This window comes from Juglans regia, chromosome 9, assembly GCF_001411555.2.
Source record: "Juglans regia cultivar Chandler chromosome 9, Walnut 2.0, whole genome shotgun sequence".
NCBI classification, from domain to species: domain Eukaryota; kingdom Viridiplantae; phylum Streptophyta; class Magnoliopsida; order Fagales; family Juglandaceae; genus Juglans; species Juglans regia.
Genome location: NC_049909.1, coordinates 5,410,698 through 5,431,475, shown reverse-complemented (window position 1 = coordinate 5,431,475; position 20,778 = coordinate 5,410,698). Strand labels below are relative to the sequence as shown.

The 20,778-nt window shown below is 33.0% G+C and overlaps 1 protein-coding gene across 1 annotated transcript; it reads left to right on the top strand.

Moving 5' to 3' along the window:
* The first annotated feature begins 8,645 nt into the window (after positions 1–8,645).
* LOC108997361 lies at positions 8,646–14,888 on the top strand. The gene is made up of 2 exons (XM_018973583.1): positions 8,646–8,791; positions 14,483–14,888. The coding sequence occupies exons 1-2, from the start codon at positions 8,646–8,648 to the stop codon at positions 14,886–14,888; spliced, it is 552 nt and encodes a 183-aa protein (XP_018829128.1).
* Positions 14,889–20,778: the final 5,890 nt, after the last annotated feature.

Genomic DNA, 20,778 nt, shown 5'->3' with positions numbered 1-20,778 from the left:
TATTAGTAAGGAAATTATTTTTTAATGTTGTTAGAAAATTATTTTTATAACATTATTAATATTTAAAAATTTAAAAATATTAATTATTTATTATATTTTATGTTGAAATTTAAAAAATTATAATGATGAATTGAAATGAGTTGACATACATTTAGTTTCTATCACAATCCGCGTCATCTCTACAATCACATCCTGGCCGTCCACTCCAACCGAAAAAACACAGCTTACAACTTCATCCACCGTTCGATTTCACACATTAAAAGCACAACACACGGATTGTACAATCACTCTACCCGCAACCCTCTCTCTCTCTCTTTCTCTTTGTGTCTTGCGGAAGAATCAAGAACCTCCATTGTTTTCGGCTAAACGGAGCCCCTCTCTCTCTCTCTCTCTCTCTCTCTCTCTCTCTCTAGATTTCTCATCCCTCCCGATCACACCATCGGCATCTACTCTCTCTCTCTCTCCCATTTAATTTTCTTTTTTATTTGTCTCAATTTTATCAGGAACCAAGCTGAATGTTAAGGATGCGACTATTTGTTGAAGTTCTTGATCATGTTCATTCCGTTGTTGATTCTGATTTCTGATCTCCGTGAGTAAATTTATCATCTATACACTCATTTAGTTTTCATATCTTTCTAATGTTTAAGAATAGAGCAGACCGGGCAATGATCCTAATTTCTTGATGAAATTTACTCTGTTTTTTTTATTCATTTTGATATTTCCTCTTCGGTTTCTTTTCGATTTTTCGGTTGCCTCTTTCTCTCTCTCTTTGTGAATGAATATGATTGGTTCCTGAGAAAATCGAAAAAATTTTACCTTTTGTTTTCGTTCTGATATGATGAAGGAGTAAAACCAACTCAAGCAACGGATGATGACTCGTTTCCCTCTATATTTATATCTTCTCGGAACTCATAAAATTTTCGAGCAATCACGATTGTGTGTGTGTATATATATATATATCTATAGATATATATATATATATTTTTTTTCTTTATTTTTGTTTGATGTGTTTTGCTTATTTTGGATGGCGTAGATCTGTTAAATAAGTCTTTTAGTTATGCAACCCAAGCCTAATAAGGGAAGCAGAAGGGGGGTGAAACCAGGAATCATCTTATCTTTTTTACGTCAATTATCACGAGACACTTTAGGCAAATTGAATGTGTTAAGGGCCTTCTCATTTGTTATTTACCATTCACGATTTATTTCTTCTGATCTGTTTTTTTTTTTTTTGGTTTTTGCTTCTTTAAATCTGAATGTATGATACTTGTTGTTATTTTTTGCTTCTTTAATATGTCTATTTCTCTATACAAATCCTGAAGTTATATACTTGAATTTTTTGTTACAATTAAATTACTCTAGAATTTTGAATCCTATGATGTTAGAATTTTTTGTAAATTTATGTCTATTTCTCTATACTAATCCTGAAGTTATATGCTAGACTATAGATATGCTATAAACATTAGACACAAACTATAAACGGAAAACATAGGTAGACTAATGATATACTATAAACACACAAAAGGTGGGTACACTACCTTTTCAATGTTTCCTTCAAACTTTATCACCACTGCACTACTTGTAGACAACTGATTTGAGAGAAACAGCCTATAGAAGAAAGATAAACTGTGAATATGCAGTTGTAGATATGAATAGGATTTTTTTTCATTCAAATAGTTAAACATAAAAGATTGACAAAGAAACGAAATATTTACTCAAATCTAGCAGAATTTGTGTATGTACTGCACTACTTGTAGACAACTGATTTGAGAGAAACAGCCTATAGAAGAAAGATAAATTGTGATTATGCAGTTGTAGAGATATGAATAGGATTTTTTTTCATTCAAATAGTTAAACATAAAATATTGGTAAAGAAACGAAATATTACCTCAAATCCAGCAGAATTTGTGTATGTAAGTCTCTAATAGCTTCCAAGAGTACAAAGATGAATACAAGCTCAAGGAGAAACTGGGCAATGATGAATACAAACTGGAGAAACAGGGGGAATGATGAATACAAACTCAAGAGAAACAGGGAATTTCTTTGGCTCGGCTGGGGAGAATATTTTTTGAGAATGTTATTTTAGGAGAATAGTATTTGATATTATTTAAATTTTATGTATTTGTATTTTTTTATATGTAATTATTAATTGGGATTTGTAACGGCAAGTGCAAAATATAATGAATCAAATATAATGAATCTGCATTTGAATCGTCCGGAACTGATTAAAAAGAGAGAATTTCAATGATTTGGTGAAAAATCAACGGTTGATTAATATATTCATTTCTCATAATTTAACAATCAATAAATGGTAATAAATGGTCTTAAAGAGTTAATAAATGGGTATCATCAGATTTGAAATACGGATGGCGTAAAAGACCCAATCAATGGGTATTAAAATGGAAATAGAGCTACTTAACGGAGAGGAGTTATTTTTAACAGAAAAATCTTGTGAACTGTTAAAACAAGAATTGCCGTTAGATAGGCTCTTTATATATATAAGTAGATATATATATATATATTTTTTTTTAAATTTAATTTTTTTAAATTTTTTTTTAAAATTTTATTTTTTATAAACTATTTATTCTACTCATCATTCACACACTACACATTTAATAAAAAAACAAAAATTATATATAATGTAGGGTATAAAGATGATGAATACTATATATTTTTATTTAATTAATATGTGATTTATCATTTTTATTTTTCTATTTAAATATATATATTTAATCATTAAGATAAATAAAAAAAATAAAAAATAAAATATTAATTATGTGCAAGTATGTAGCGTAAGGTTGTGTTTGGATGTTGAAGTGAGTTGAGTTGAGATGATAAAATATTGTTAAAATATTATTTTTTAATATTATTATTATTTTAGAATTTGAAAAAGTTGAATTGTTTATTATATTTTATATTGGGATTTAAAAAAATTGTAATGATGAGTTGAGATCAACCTAAGACTTTTATTTAAAATTTTACTATCCAAAAGACTTGGGTTGTGGGCTGTGCCGTGATCATTTAGGATTCTTTTCCTTTTCGAATTATTTTTTTTATAAATTAGAAAAATTTTATTCTAAAGTTGGTATATAAAACACGTATAATAAAATATTTACATGATATAATTTGAAGAGTTTTATTATGTATAAGTAAGTTTGTCTACCAATCTGTATATTAATGTTGTTGTCTTTATATTCTAAATTCAAATTAACATTGTTTTTAATAAAATTTACTTTTTGACTAATCATATTGAATAGATGCGCGTATTAGTATGCATAATCACTTACAATTAAATTTTTTCTAATTTGAATGATGCATTCTATATATCGACTTAAAATATAATAACTCTTACAAATTATATTAGTTAATCAAAAACTCCACTTGCAAGCATATGGGTATAACACACACTGCTCACATATGGTATAGTAAAATTTGATTTGTAAAAGAGTTTAAAATCAATTTTTTTTGCAAATCACGTTCTGCCATATTAGTAATTAGAGGGTGTGTTTCTTGTATTGGCTTGTACTTAGAATTACTCTTAACCAAAAATTAAAAAATATTATTTGCAAGTTGGCTTCAAGAGTACACCTTTTGTACTGGTAATATGATATGACTTTATTTATAAGAGAAATTTTAAAAACATGAGTTTTGCAAATGCAAATTAAATACTGCAACATCATTAGATGATGTATCAGTAGATGGTAATATCAGTAGATGATGAATCATTTCCATCAGTTTTCAAGTAGAAAGACTCTTAAAAATTTTTTAGCTATATTTGTAAAAGAAAAATTATATTTTCACGCTGATGTGTGGAGCAAAGTTAATAAAATGCTTACATGATATAATTTGATTTAGAAGATAAATTTTAAAATTTGAATCTTATAAATCAAGTTTTACCATTTAAGTGATATAAATGATGTGCTCTACACAATCAGATTCAAAATAAAATAACTCCTTGTAAAAAATATCAAACAAAGATATCTATTCATTTATTTGTAAAAAAAAAAAAATACAATACATTACTTCTACTTGCATTTTGGTGTGAAGGACATGGCCTCCACTCTGCCTACTTGGCAACAATTGATTTGTCAGAAAATTTTAAATTTAAATTATTTTGCAAGCCGTTGTAGAGGACACACCTTTATACTGTTAATATGATATAATTAAATTCTTAAAAATCAAATCCAACTATGTCAGTGGTGTGGAGGGTGTTGTAACATCTCATCCCTCTAAAACTTGAAAAGTTGGAGGAACCAAATTCTACTAACCCTAAAACATGCATTATTTGCGCCAGACATAATAAAACTTCCACTTAATACTTTATTATTAGAAATCTCTCAAAATAAACATTTATTCTATGGAACTTATATAAAAAAAAAAAAAAAATTGTCTATCTTGTGCTATGCATTTCGGAAACATAAATAATTTATATATAAAGATAAAGTCAAAGTCTTCTCTCAAAGCCTCTAGCCTTATTGTCAATGTCGTCTTCCTGGATAGCATCATCAAAACATTCCTCACCTGGGATGCTAAAGATTTAAAAAAAAAAAAAAACTAAAATGGGTCGAATACTTAATAAGAACCACATAATGCAGTATACATAGGATTTTTCATTTAATATTATCGTTATTTGAAAGACTTACCTTTAAGCATACATAAAACATTTACCTCAGAGTATAAAGAAAATAAAATAGTTCTTTATGCAACCTTAACCATTAACTTTCTTTTGTTACCTTAACATCATCATTAGTGATCGTTTATACACTGTTAACCCCCTTGTGTTAAGGTTAGCGACCCTTGTGATCAATAGTTTTACCCGTAGGTAGTGGAATAAAATTGAACCTCAGGAATATGTCATCACTAAGTGTACAACTACGGATGCATTCTAACATTGGCATTCCTCCCAACAACAAGGCACCATCCTCATACTTAAATAGCAAGTTCATTAACCTCATCAAACACATGCAATTATACCATTTATTTCCTTTTCTTTTTCTAATCTTGCCTTACCTTTCATTCTTTTAAGAAAATAAAATAGATAGCCATACTATATGGTATTCTATCACACATAATAAGTCTTGCAGTTCTAAAAATCATATAAGGGCTAATACATATATATACATACACTTCTTCTAAAACAGTTACTACATATATACTTTTGAAAAAATACTTTACAGTTTACTATAAAGTGATGTGTAGAAGAACATGATCATAATTACTTACCTTGGATCTTGTGAAGTTGAAGCTAATCGTGCATGTCTCCAAATCTTTAATTTGGACCTATAATAGTTTAAGCAATAGTGTAAACTTTCTTACTTGTTAAAAATTATGCGTGATATACTTCATGTATGACTTCTCGGGATATCTAAGTCCCTTGGTTGTTATTGTTCATCGTCTATCACTACGTTTACTTGGTACATTGCTTATCAATCATTGGCTAGCTAGGTGCAATGTTCATCGAGCAATACTTGCTCGGTTTAGTGCTTACCAAGCAATACTTGCTTGGTTTTAGGGTTGTGTGTTGCTTTAACCCTAGTCCCATGTGAACTATCTCTGCTTTTTGGTTTATAATAATATGCCATGATATGCTTATGGCTTTAATGCATCTAGTGAAGGAAGGAGTATTTACCTAAGGCAAACCGAAAACACACAAGGAAAAGATGAGGCCAAGTGGGTTAGGGTTTGTAACCCTAGTTCCACGTGGCTTGAATGCGGTTTAGGAGATACTCCAACAAGCCTCGATGGCTGAGACATACAGAGGAAGTGATTAATGGACATGGTGCCATGATGGTGGTGTTGGAGGTAATCGGTGGTAGTGGATTGACCATTAGAATTTTTCTCATTGTAATTATCACTGATTGAGGTCCCCTACACAGTCTCAATCACTCCCAATCCTATCTTATTTCTTTTTAAACTTCAAACTCTCTTTATTTCGTTGATCATTAACTAAGTTTCCTTTGAAATACACTACCATTTTTCATATGGAACTCTTCCAGTTATTAGAAACTTAGCCACTGACCTAGTTTAATTCTATGAAGTCAGTGATCGACTTCGAGCTAAATGCATCGTTGGACACCTCCTCCCAGTTTCTCTCTCTCTCTCTCTCTCTATATATATATATCTTCCCTCTTCAAGCCACTACAACCTTCCTATTTCCCTCTCAATATTTATTCATTGTCATCGCATCATCGTTGCAAACCTCCCCCAACAGCCTCTATCCACGTCACAATTGTAGCCACATTTGGTACCTCCATGGACAACCAATTGCACGCTCATCCTCCATCGCACAACGTAAGCTCCCTCAGTAACTCTCGCTCTCTCTCTCTCTCGGAAATCTTCCCTATCTCTTGGCCTCTCCCTCTAGTTCACGTAACTCTCTCTCTGCACATTATTTTCCCCTCATCTTAGTGTTGTAACTTATCCTCTCTCTATGTGTTCCCTCTTTAGATAACCAAGTTACAAATAATACCCATGCCTAGTTAGTATTAACCATATGATGTATTATTTAGGATGATTCCGTACAATAAAATAGAGAAAATAGACATTTATATATGAAAATATTTGTAAGGTTTAATTGCATGATTATTGGAGAAATTATGTGAAAATTAGAGTAATTTGGGAGTGACGAGATTTTAGGGTTTCGAAGATTTTAGTAAGTTTAGGATATATAGGTTATTTTAGTATTTTAGATTTTAATTTCAAAGTATGTATTTGATTAGAGATTTATGCAAATTTTGTGCCTATTTTATATGTGATCGATTTCATGCCGAAAAATATTGGAAATCATTACTAGGTAAGTAGCTTGATCATAAATTATGATTAGCATATGTTAGCTAGTTATATGTATTATTATTAAAGTCAGTTCTTTAGAAGCCAATGTTTACGTACAACACATGTCATGATATCTGCAAGCACGTCATTTATATGATTCATAATCATGTTTCGTTCTGCATATTATTTTAGTATTTTAGATTTTAATTTCAAAGTATGTATTTGATTAGAGATTTATGCAAATTTTGTGCCTATTTTATATGTGATCGATTTCATGCCGAAAAATATTGGAAAGCATTACTAGGTAAGTAGCTTGATCATAAATTATGATTAGTATATGTTAGCTAGTTATATGTATTATTATTAAAGTCAGTTCTTTAGAAGCCAATGTTTACGTACAACACATGTCATGATATCTGCAAGCACGTCATTTATATGATTCATAATCATGTTTCGTTCTGCATATTATAGTTATGTATATATTATGCATCTCATATTGCATAAGACATGTAAGTTTTCATAAGATCAAGTGTAAAACCCTAGAGCAGCTAATAAAATGGTCATTCGGATGTACGAATGCAAATTTATGAGTAGATGTGCAAGTCACAAACCCAATTGTTGTCCACCATAGTATGCTAGAATACTATTAGCGTTTCCAATTGTAGTCATAAGATGTGGGACCGGTGCACAACATTGCACACAAGGTTAAGTGTGTGGGCTAATAAGAAAAGTTAAATAAGATAAATAAGTTATACATTTCATAATCATATGTATGAATAGTCATGATTTTAAGTTCTAAACAATGAAATATTTTATGAAAATCCTTATGTTAACTATGTTTATGTTATGGGTTTCTTATTGAGTCTTTGACTCATTTTAGTTTTTTATATTTTTAAACCATCCTAAATGAGAATATTTATGAAGAAAGAGATAAAGGACGAGACTTGGCCCATGGAGGGGTTCCGAGGCCTAGATCATGTACAAAGATTTTAAGTTGTGATTTTTATAGTACAATATTCGAGAAATTTTTATAAATAATTATGTGCACTTTATGATTTCAATATTTTAATACAGAACGACTATTTATTATAAGAAATCTTTGTATTTGGTGCTTCTTTAAGAAATTAAAATTTAAGTAAGTTCAGTAGTAGCACATTGTTTCCCCTAAGATTTTTAAAAATGACATTGTTCTTAATCATGGGGGGACGGAGAGTTATAAGTATGATCCAGTATCATGTGGAAGACCCTTATTCAGGGAGGGACTAAGGAGTGGGCACAAGGCAAGCCTCAGGAATGTGTGTGCCTTGTCCCGTCAGTCAGTCTCTTATATCCTACATATGGATGGCTGAGACTGAATGGATCCTATTCAAGCATGTCTGGAGTCCGAAGGATACCTAACGGTCCCAATCTATAAAAGGGATTGGATAAGGGACATAATCTCACTTTTGAAATCGTAAGCATTAGAGTTTCTTTAGAGTTGGAGTCTTTGAAGAAAGCAAGTGGTTTCAAAGAGAGTAAGGGAGGTAGCAGGGTCAGCGTCAGCGTCAGCGTCACCATAGTATTTTTAATATTGTTGTGTGAGGATTGCGCAAACACAAGGGGTAGACCACTTTTCAATGACAAGTGGCAGGTGAAGAAGAGTGTTTCCTTGGTAAGATGGAAGACGAGAGGTAGCAGTGGCTTGTAAAGTGTAGCTAGTCCAATAGGGCGAGCAACACAATGTGGAAGGGCGGGTTGATACAACTCAGCACAAAGTGTAACAAAGGATTTGTCACCCAGGACCGGACAAACAAGAAAAGGAGCCAACCGTGTGAAGGCGAGAAAGGCTAGTGTAGAAGGCAAGAAAGATAAGCTAAAGAGGCTCGTAGCTCAGTTGAATGGCGAGGTACAAGCCTAAGGTGAGCAACGATCAAGGACAAGACCTATGTAGATGTACGAGCTTTCAAAGAGAACACATAAATGGTCAGAAGGCAACAGTTTCATATTCAGAGGACCATACTCCACCTGAAAGGTTACATCTGCAGTAAGTTTGTTGAAGGAAAATTACGACTTTGTAGGTCATATGATCTTGACCTAGAGGTATGGTCCACGTAAGAGACCCATATTCGAGGAAGGACTGCATATTGGACTAAAGAAAAGCCACAGGAATGTGTGTGCCTTGTTCTGTCAATCTGTCTCTGTCATCCTATAGATGGATGGTTGAAACTAAGAGGTACTCCTATTCAAGCACATCAATAGTCGGAAGGACACCTGATGATCCCGTCCTATAAAATGGCTTAAGGGAAAAGTCAACATCCCACTTTTGAGATAGTAAGTGTTTGAGCTTCTTTGGAGTATGAGTCTTCAAAGAAAGCAAATAACTTCAAAGAGAGCAATCGGAGGAGCAGCATCAACGCCGCTATAATATTTTAAATACTGTGAGGTAAGTTAACTTCTAAGACAGTACTGGGAAATGTATGATAAATGTTGTAACACCCTGCCAATAGCTATGTAGATCAAGATTGTACTATTGCCAAATATTGACAACTTGACAATGAAAACCCATGACCATGGTCAAGTGGAAGTTATGATCCTTAAGAAAAGAGAGCTTTTGGGTTATAATTTGGCAAATAACTTCCACCATTGCTTTAATTAAGATTTTTAGAAATTTCTAAAGCAATTAAATTTGTTGTGAAAATGGGTTGCCAAGATGTAATAGAAGGATGACACGTGGCTGGAAAAAGACTTGCCACCTTAATGGGCTTGGTAATTGATTCATAGAAAGTCATGGAGGATAGTTGGATATGAAGAAGGCCAAAAGTTGGTTAAAGTGAGGGTCCAAGCTTGAGAAGATAAATGGCCAAAGAAAGGTTTAAGACAAGGTGTAATGTGAGGCCTAAAGTTAAGGCCCAACTTAGTAAGCTATTTAGACCCATAGAGGTGCCCAACAAAAATTGAACATGAGGCCTAAGGGGAGGCCCATTTCGAAGCCCACATTAAGCTCTAGCTCAATACAAATTTTAGGGTTCAATGAGGTTGCACCATTTGGAGTATAGGCCTAGCATTCTCTTCACTACAAATAGTAAATATTACCACCTAGCAAATAGTTTTTTTTTTCTTTGGCAAACCTCCCACATGTCTCTAGGGTTTATTTTTCAACCATGGTCAGCCCTCCATCATGACTTCAAATTTTCATTTCTAGAACCCCTTATCATGCCATGAAATAGTCATTACATAGTAACTCTGACAATCCATCAAACACCATTCATGTCAATTTCTCTTAGTTCTTTCCATCATTTTTCTGCAAATTTCATCTTTTCTCCTTGATTTGAATCAATCTTCTATATCCCTAGAATATGGAATCGAGTGCTGCTCATGATTTGAAGTGTGAAGGCATGTCAATGCCAAGAAATCCCCCAACTGAATGCACTCCAAGAATCAAACTATTTCACCTTGAAAATGGAACATGTTTCAGCCAAATTGTACCAATGTTTTACCAACTTTTTCTGCAGCAAATTCAGCCCTCTTCACACACCTATAGCACCATATCTAGGTCTAAAAATATGTCATCAAATCACACTCATGTTACCCTAAGAACTAATCCTAGCAAAAATCAAAACCGATGGACACATTAGTAGGAAACTATGCGCCAATTCTCGGCTAGCCTCTCCATTCAACCCCCTTTCTTTTGCTACACAACAAAAACTAAGTGTCCAACATTCGTGCCTCAATACTCCTTTGGAAAAGCTACTCAAAAAGTGTGTAATAGTGACCAAGAACTTGCCACAAGGATAGGACAAGAGATGAACAAAAACTGGACAAGTTTGCAGACCCAAAACCGCCAGCATGCACTCGATTTCTCTTGGGAAATCAATTGGTTTTTGTCCCAAATTTGGTTATTTTTTATGAGTCAATAATGTGATGTGTTTAATTGTGTATATCTGGAAACACAAGCATGCACTCCACTAAAAGGCAACACCAATCACCTTCACTCCACTTTAGCCAAACTGTGCACCTGCATCTCTTACTTCCTCAATTGAACTCTATAAATAGAATTCCCTTCCCCCACTTCCTCCCACACCATTCTTAAGCGTTTCCTTAGCTTTCTTGTTCGCAAAACACCAATAGCTTTAAGAAGAGTGAAACCAAGAGGTGTGAGAGTGCAGTTTTTGGAGAGAGTTTGTTCTTTTTCTCTTTTTCTTTTTTTTAGAGAGGGTAGACACATGTCCAATAGTGACCCCCACCCAAGTTTATTAGTAAGCTCTCGCTTGTAGTGGAGGAATACCGTGATAACAATCAAAGTACTTGGGATTTACAATAATATAAAAAGACTAATAACCCCCAAGTACCAAAACACCAAATCAAATAAGTCAAAACTATAACCAGAAAACATCCTATAAATAAATAAATCAATCTAAACAAGCCTATAAAGGATATAAACAAACAAAATAAACACATACTTGAGTAAACGAAATGAAGCAACTTCTGAGAATTCAATGTTGCACAGCCTGATTTCCAAAACCCACTCCAGAAACATCAACACTTCCTGAGGTATGCCAGTCCACATGAATCTATTCTAAGTATACCTTTTAATAGATGAGGAACTTCCATCTGCCTTGACCATTCATGAGAGATCCCATTACTACCCAGACGGGCCAATCTGCAGCCTCATTTCCTTCCCGATAGATATGCTTAACAAAAAAATTCATCTCTGCCAACATATTAACAATGTCTTCCCAAAAGTCCTCTAAGTACCAAAGACTACAACTTCCTTTTTGAATCCAGTTAACAACCAAAAGAGAGTCCATTTCAATAATAATATTGTTGAACCCCAATCTTTTACAATGTTGAAGACCTATCTGAAGGGCCATAACTTCCACAAGGTTACTACTTCTGTTACTAATAGATTCGGCAAAAGCAAAAACCACTTTCCCGAACTCATTTCTGACTACTCCTCCTGCATCCAAAATTTTAGGATTATTTATACTACTTCCGTCCACATTCAATTTAAGCCAATCTCACTTTGGTTTCTCCCATCTCACTGCCATTAGTGTCTCCTTCTTTCTTGAATTAATAGAAAGATTCAAAGGCCTCAAAATCTGGACATCATTCTCCACTAGCCGAGAAGCCTTGTGAATCTTAATTCCAACCCAATGAATCCAATACTTTATCGATCTCCATAAAGCATGAACCTTCTCTTTTCTTCCTTCCATCCGAGCTTTACATCGCCAATTCCGTAAATTCTAGGTAATGATCACAGGTATGAGTTCGATAAGATTACCAAGTTGAGATGACTTCGATGCTCTTCGAAACCAAGCATCAACAGTTGCTCTCCAAGATCGGTTTGGGACAAACGGAATTCCCAAAATATTTGAGCTAAATTTTCATATGGCCATAGCAATATTACCACTATATAACACATGATTAATATCCCCAAAGGCACATTCCCAACAGCATTCACATTTCGAGGCTAAAGTTATTTTTACCATTTTTGAAGTGAATAGTAATGGTGGCACGCAGTCCAGTCATTTTCAGATCACAGTGTGGAAGGTCCAAATCAGTCTAGAAAAGTTTCATTTGGACACTTGGGAATGTCTAAGCCATACTTGGTGAATAATTTAGGACACTTGACACCAAGAGGAACTGTGAGATGGAAATATGAAGGAAAAGAAGGAAAATCAAGAATTGTGATCATGCCACCTAAGCCAAACACTATTCCATCCAACCATTCTTTTTTATGCGAAACCAAAGAGGATTTCAACCCTAGTGAAATCCCAAATTCCTTGTGGAAACCAAAACACTAAATAGTTTCCCAAACCCTAAATGAAGCCAGTTTTGGCTTACTATTTAATCACTTGATTAAATTACTTTCGCATGTTATTAACCATTCAAACTCATGTCATTACACCTTATCCATTCTTTTATACCATAGTATTTCATTGGGCTAAGAAAAATTAGATTTGGGCTTGATAGAAACCGAAACCCCAAATCAAAGCCTATTAAAATCCCAAATGAGGCCTAATCAGTTTAGGACAAGCTCCACCTATGCAAGGATTCTTGGAAAAGTTTCTCTACTACCAAGTGTATACTTCCACTACCCATATCAACCCAAAATAGTGACTGATGGGAGGGCAATTATCCACCTCACCACCACCCCATCACATGGAAGTTTCAAGGCTCAAAACTGTGCATGTTAGCCCAAGGTTTTGGGCATGGTTTTGGTTGACAAACCATCACCAAAAAATCTCCCTCACATCCCCTCTCAACCCCTCCAGTAGTATATGAGTTGTCCAAGGCTTTTCCCTTAGGCTTTTGTCACTTTTGAAACACTTTCTTGAAGAGAACTCAAGGAAAGGCTTATATAGTTTTTCTAGCCTTTGTTGCTCGAATATATCGAAGCCTTTCTAAGTAGATCACAAAACTCTCTTCACATATGTTGTTCCTCTTTAAGTCTGGTTTCCATTGTTATATATTTGTGATTTTTAATGAAGTTTTGATTAGTGAAAAGTCTGTTTAAGCATGCAAAGGTCATACTAGGCGATAATCTGGACAGTGTGTGGGTCTTTGATTTTTTTGATGATGTTCTTGACAAGATCTTGGCCGGTCTTTTTATGGTTGAGAGTTAACATATTAATATTCAAGTTGGATTTAAGTTTGTTGCATATTAAGAGTTTTTACTAAGAGTTTGCATGATATGAGAAAGTTGGAAATTAGAGGTGTAAAAATAGTTTCTGTTTTGAGTAAGTTTGGATCTGTTGTTATGAAAGTATGCTCCTATGGTCTTGATATTCACATATGTTGCTCTTAGGACATTGATATATGTGTTAGAAAGTTATTTTGAATATTTATGCTTGTGATCTTGAAGTAAGGAATTTTTATGCATGTGAAGGTCAGGTTGAAACACAAACTTGAGGCTCACGGGTTTTGTTGTGTTTATATGCAATTTTTGCCAATTGATCTTGAGTTTAATTCTTAAATAAATTTTATGACTTGAATATGAAGCATATGGTGTTGTTTCTTGATGGTTTACCTCATGGAAAATTTAGATCTAGTGGTTTGACCAAAGCCCAAAACTTGTAGTACTCGGTTTTAGAGTAAATGTGCAAACCAATTATGTTGGTTGATGTTATGTGATTTTTGTGATCTTTGACTTGTTTTTTCAAGCATGCTATTTCTTAGGATTGATTTATGATCATGTTAAGTATATATTTTTGAACTTTTGGCGTTCTTGGAGTTGATTTTATGTTACACGATTTTGTTTTAGCATGAAAGTTAAAGTTTGAAAGAATTGTAACAAAAATCAAGGATTTTAGCATTAGTGTGATTCGGCCTATGCTTGGTTCTTGTAGCTATGTTGTGTTTTAAATTTTTTTAATTAGATAGTTGGATTTGTGACAAAATTTACGTTAGGAATATAAATTTTGGTGAGTTTTGGAGTTAGGATGTAAAATTCTTAAAGAATTTATTTTTCTAAGTATACTAGTAAGGAGTTTCTGACCTTTAGAAATGTCTCCTTATTCACGTTATCTCGCACTTTAATTCGTCACGCTATGATCATTGTAAATTAGTCTCTAACTAACTTTCAGGATATCTTGCCTTATATAGGTGAAATAAATTGAAATTTAATAATACTAGTTTTAAGTCCTCGACATGTTATTACTCATTCTTTAGGACTTTTGCATAGTTATAAATCTGTCTTTGTTAAATCCCAAGTTCAAATTTGACATCATTTCAGTTGGAAGCCTCCTCCTCCTGGGGTACTTAAGCTCAACACTGATGAAACTATATTTTCAGATCTTCATAAGGACGGGGTTGGTGTTATTTTACGGGACTCAGCTGGGAAAGTCGTTATTGCTGCTTCTAAACTTGAATTAGAGATGGAGGAACCAGAAGCAGTTGAGTTACTTGTTGTTTTTAGAGGAATGCAATTGTGTTCCACTATGGGAATTTCGCATATAGAGATAGAGAGTGACTGTTTGCTGTTAGTACAATCTTTGCAGCAAAATAATATGTTGAATTCCATGCTTGGTAATATATTTACTGAAGTGCAGAGATTGAGCAGTTGCTTCACAAGTTGTTCTTTTACTCATGTGTATAGAGAGGGCAATGGGGCAGCTCATCAGCTTACTAGAAATGCTTAGAGAGTGGAGAATATTGAAATGTGGTGGGATTGTATTCCATACTTTCTTTCTCAAACCTTATGCTTTGATAAATGTCTGTAATTATTTATCTCGAATGAAGATGTTTGTTTATATAAAAAAAAAAAAAAAACTTTCAGGATATCTATGTGTGTATGGTGGTAAGAGAAATCATCATTTATGTTATTTATGCATGTGTATATGTTACGTTATGTCATGCTATGATTTACTTCTAGTACATATTTATCTGTTGCACATTATGCCACATTATGCCTTGCTTAACTGTTACACATCACAATTATGCGATGTTTATCTTTTACGCATCATGTTATGTCATATCACTACTCTCATGTGCACGTCACGTCATGTCAAGTTATGTCATCTGTCGTTTCATTTCATGCCATGTCACGTCACAAGTTTGGAGTTTATCATGAAAAATAGTATTTTCAAGTTAGTTGAGTCTTTTATGTTTATCACAACTCCAAGTGCTAGGATAATGTAATATCCTAGCGGAACTTCATTGTTCACGTTGGAGTGTTTAAATAGGTGTGAAATTCTCCTGATTGACAAAGTATCGTCAATACGTTTCGAATGGGGCCTATGTAACTGGTTACTAGAGCGAAGTCAGGCACCAACACCGATGATGCCAAACCACAATTCAATTTCATGTTATACACACTCGTGCAAGTGCAGATACCTGTCACGGGATGCATACATTACGTACACGTAGGAGGTATACATACTCGTGGTGTAATGCGTATGTTAACGTATTCACAGCTATTGCAGATACCTATGATGTGATGCAGTATTGGTAGGGACACATGACTCAAGTGGACCTGTATAGCATCCACAATTCATGTTTAATTAAGCAATTATTAAAATCTTGTCGCAAAAGCTACGCAATTGAAGATCTACAAGGAAGACTAACTGACCAACCAATGAGGCGAGTAGAAATAGACTCTAAGGTTTCTAATCATGTTTAGTTATTACATCTCAGCTTATCTTGCTAGGTAAGAATATTTATTTGAAAAATTCTATTTAAAAGTCAGTGTGCAAAACACACCTTTCATTGTATTGACATGATAAAAACTAGATTTGTTAGAAAAGTTTAAAATTAAAATGACTTAAAAATCAAGTATTGACATATCAATAAAATGAAGGGTGTCACACCGGCTTTCAAGAAGAATAGTTCTATTTACTTAATCAGATTTTAAATTGGGCTTTAGGTGGGCCCAACTGTTGGATACGTAAAGATATGATTATGGTTTGTGATATTTTAACTTATGGTTGTAGTTAAATTTTCTTGTACGAATTTGTTAGAAATGTTTATTCCATTGTGATTTAAGTCATATCTAGAAACATACCATGTAAAATTTTATAATGTGATAGAACGTAAAGACATGTGACTGGAGGTTGTATGTCTATCTCATAACCCGGTCATTTACAACATGCTCAGAGATTAAGATGAGATAAAAAAATTATGAATAGTAATAAGATAATTTGTGAATAGTAGTAAGATAATTTATGAATAATAATGAGATATTTTGAGTTAATGTTTTATGAGGTTTTGAAAAATGAGAGAAAAAAGTTGAATAAAAAATATTATAAAATTAAAATATTGTTAGAATATAATTTTTTAATATTATTTTTGTTTGGAGATTTGAAAAAGTTGAATTGTTTTTCATTTTTTATTTGAAAGCTTGAGAAAGTTGTAATAATTAGTTTGAAAGTATTTGTGTTTGAGTGATTTTGGGAAGGAAATGAGATTAGATGAGATGAGAATTTGGAATAAAAACTTTTTCCAAACAAGGCCTTAGTTACAGGGAGTTGGGGGGCATCACACAATATACATCCTAAAATCAAAATCCTAAATCCCAACACATAAATGAAAATATTGCACAAAAACAATTTCTTCTCTTAACTCAGTTTGAAAGATTTGCAATTCAAGCTCTAGGGCATCTTGAACACAAAGAATCTTGGCATTTAATAGCAAGAATTTTAGGAGGTTTTGAGTACAATATTGGCAATATTACCTTAATCCGCTCGACTTGGTGATGCTTAATGGACTCGGCTATTATTAAAAGTCTCAATATATACATACGAAATTACGGATAACCACCCGAAGCTAGGGGTGTCAAATCATGTTAACGGGTAGTATTCGTGTCGTGTCAAAGTGTGTATATTATATTATATGGGTCAACCCGAACACAACCCGTTAAGTTTATCTTGTCAAAATCTCAAACCCTAATACGACCCCCACAACACGACCTATTTTGGACTATTATTGAATACTACGAAATAGGTTAAAACGACCCGACCCGTTTCAACCTGTTTATGTAAATGAGTTAAACAGACCTGAAATTAATCTGTTTGACCTAATAAAGTTTAGCATAATTTTATATAAATGTTAAAATCATAATATCTATAAAAATATAAAACTAACTACAAGTCCAAAATTACAATCCAAACAATAAAGATATTGAAATTAAAATCCCAACAATTTTATTTTTAGGTATAAGGGTATAATTGTAATTTTAACTTTCTTAATGAATCATAACGGGTCAAAATAGGTTGACCCATTATCAATCCGTCAAGTAATCATTTCTTAGTAGGTCAAGTCATTTTGATTCGAACCTATTAAGACTAAACCCAAACCTGCTATTATCGTGTCGTGCTCGTGTTGGATTAACGGGACGTGTCACATATTGCCACCCCTACCCAAAGCTCCTATTATAAAGGAAACCCACCAATTTTAACGTAATCGTCGCCGTTTCAGTGTAGAAAGAAAGAACACACCACCAAATCTAAGAAGTTTGGATCTATACACAACAAAAAATACCATAGACTACTGCTGTATAAAGCATGAACTAGAAGCTTAGGTTGGAAGCTCTTATGGTTTTTGTTAACGAGTAAATTTGCCCAATAGGCTGGAATATGAGGAAATAGCCATCCCAAGTCCCAACCCAAGAAGGTGATTTGGACCACGATGATACAGTAAAAATGTCTACGATAATAGTTTGGACGTCGATACGGCGCCGAACATTCATCCATGAGAATAAACAATAAATAAATATATGAAATATAAATAATAGAGACACACGAGTTTACGTGGTTTGATGTAAAAATCTACGTCCACGAATCGTTTAGGGACAAAATCCACTATGATAGTTAGGAGTGAAAACCGACCCTATCGGCGTGGTTTTTGACCAAAAACCAACGCCGACCAATGGAGGAGATTTGCATGGAACAACCAATCATACTGGCCAATGGGAAGGAGAAATACCGGCCGTATCGACAACTGCGATTCTCAATCCCCCTAGAGGTGAGGTTTGTCTGAGAGAGTAGAGAGGAAGTGTTGCAGAGGAGAGAGAGAGAGAATCAAAGAAATTGAGAAGTCGAAGAAGAAGAGGGAAGGGGAAGAAGACGAGATCAAATTGAAACGACGCCGTTTCACTTGTATTTTTTGTTTACTTCAAGTCTAAAACGACATTGTTTTATTAAACCTAAGTAGAACGACGTCGCTTTAAGGAATTTCTACCTCTGGCCAACCAGTTCCTTGCTCCGATGGTCGGTCTACGTTGATGCCGACCGGTTTCGTCGGTTGTTGTTCAGCCCTAATGATAGTGATTTTATAGTCTCTCATTGTCTTACATATCTCTCAATACAATTGAAGAAATTAGAGTTTTCAGAGGTTGAAAGAGGTGCCAAGTTGTTGCAAAGAGAAAACTTGTGGGGTCTTTTGGCATAATTCAGTCATTCCAAATCTGAGAAGATTCCCTCTTTTTATAGAGGTCTCTTTCTTTTTTTGGAGTAATTGAATCATGCTTGTCTTGTTAAGATATTTTATTTTATGTGTGTGATTCAATTTATCTTATCTATTCTTAACTTTATATCTGGGCTTGATTCTTGGCCTTATCACTAGCCTTGATTCTTGGTCCATGAAGCAAACAGCATTCAAATTTGTTTTTGGTCTGATCAGTTGAAACTCCCACATGCAAAGAACAAGATCCCTTCAGGCAGACTTTGCGCTTTTAAGGCAGCTTACACTTTGAAATCTAGCCTACTTTATCCCCTACAAAAGTAAAATAAGAAGCATTAAATGATGCAAAAGATAATGGGCCTTTATCCGGCCCTGGTCTCTTTTACTAATATTTGTTTGGCAGACATGCTTAAGCATTGGCAATGGCCAAATCTAGAATTTAGCTAGAATCTTAATTTTTAATTATAGTATTAATTTTTAACTAAATGAATCTATATTAGACTAGCTATCTTAAAGTTAAAATAATAATATAATATTATATATATTTTTTTAATTTTCTTTTACAAATACAATTCATATATTTCCTAAATATTCATGCTTTGTAAAAATAATATATCTACTTTATCAATATTCGTAATCAGTAAAATAAATAATATGCATATTATGCATGTTTTATCATTCAAAGAGAGGGAAGTGATGAAATAATAAAATATTACTTTCTATTATGAATAGTAGCTAGTCATGTTTGGAGATGACTTAAGATTTACTGTAGCTCAAATCTTAAATTTTAGACTTTTGACTAGTCTATTATTGAAGCTTTTTCTTATATCTAGCTAAAATTTAAATTTACATTGACATTTAACTAGTCCATTACCAATACTCTTAGTCCAAGTTCCATATCTATAAAACTCTCCATCTTATCCTCTTCATGGATTCTCCATCACTTGTCGCTGTTACTTACCAACCACTTAACCATTCTACCATTCTACCATTTTATTATTACTTTCTCAATAAAATAAAATAAAATACTATTTATCTTATTTCGGTCATTATTTCTCCATTATTTCTCCATTTTAACTTCTTAACTCCTTTATTTTGAACTCTTTATATTCTCAAAACATATATTAAAATACTCATCCTATCGTGTTAGGTGTCGTTTAGATAGCAAATTAAGATAAAATTAGTTAAAAGTTAAATAAAATATTATTTTTTAATATTATTATTATTTTAAAATTTTAAAATAATAAAATATTATTAGAATATTATTTTTTAATATTATTATTATTTTAAGATTTGAAAAAGTTTATTTCTTTATTATATTTTGTGTGAAAATTTAGAAAAATTATAATGATAAGATGAAATGAGATGAAACACTCCTTGTATCCAAACGGGACAATATTAAATTAGGTTTCAATACATATATGGCTCCAAAGTCTTCAATATTTTTAGGAAGAGGAAATTCAAGAAAATTCTTGGATTTTAATCTCTATATGATAAAAATGGTTTAGATAATTGATGCATGACTCATGTTAGGTAATTATTCCAGCGCAATGAAAACAAAAGAGAATAAAGAACTCGGAAGTCCAATTTTTTTTCTTGTGAAGTCTTTGTTTTGAATATTTTATGTCCAGTAGTTAGTCATACCCACAATTCTGTTCTTGGTCTTTTACCAATTTGGTAAGCAATTCCACAGTATAATTGGGAGTGATTTTCCAATAGGTTTTGTGCTCAAGTCTTGCATACGTTATAATTGGTACGCTTTTAGACCCTTTTCAGTAGATAAAATCAGTCTTGCATACGCTTTCTACATAGAAAATAACTTTTCTTTTCTGTTTACACGTAATATTCAGTATTCCCTACTTTATAGACTGAGGTTGCTGCCTATTTTGTTTTCATACAACAATACATCTCATCTCATCTCATCATTATAATTTTTTCAAATTCTCATATAAAATAAAATAAATAATTCAACTTTTTCAAATTCTAAAATAATATTAATATTAAAAATATATATTCTATTAATAATATTTTATTCAATTTTTAACTTTTATCTCAACTTATCTCATCTCATTTGTGAAAATCTCATTTGCGAAAATAAACAAGTTCAATTCTAAAAGTCATTTTCAACTCTAT

Excerpts from the sequence above, each read along its gene's own strand:
- LOC108997361 (XM_018973583.1), top strand. The coding sequence starts at position 8,646 with ATGGCGAGGTACAAGCCTAAGGTGAGCAACGATCAAGGACAAGACCTA. Across the intron at positions 8,792-14,482 it reads CCTGAAAGGTTACATCTGCA|TTGGAAGCCTCCTCCTCCTG; the intron begins GTAAGTTTGTTG and ends ACATCATTTCAG.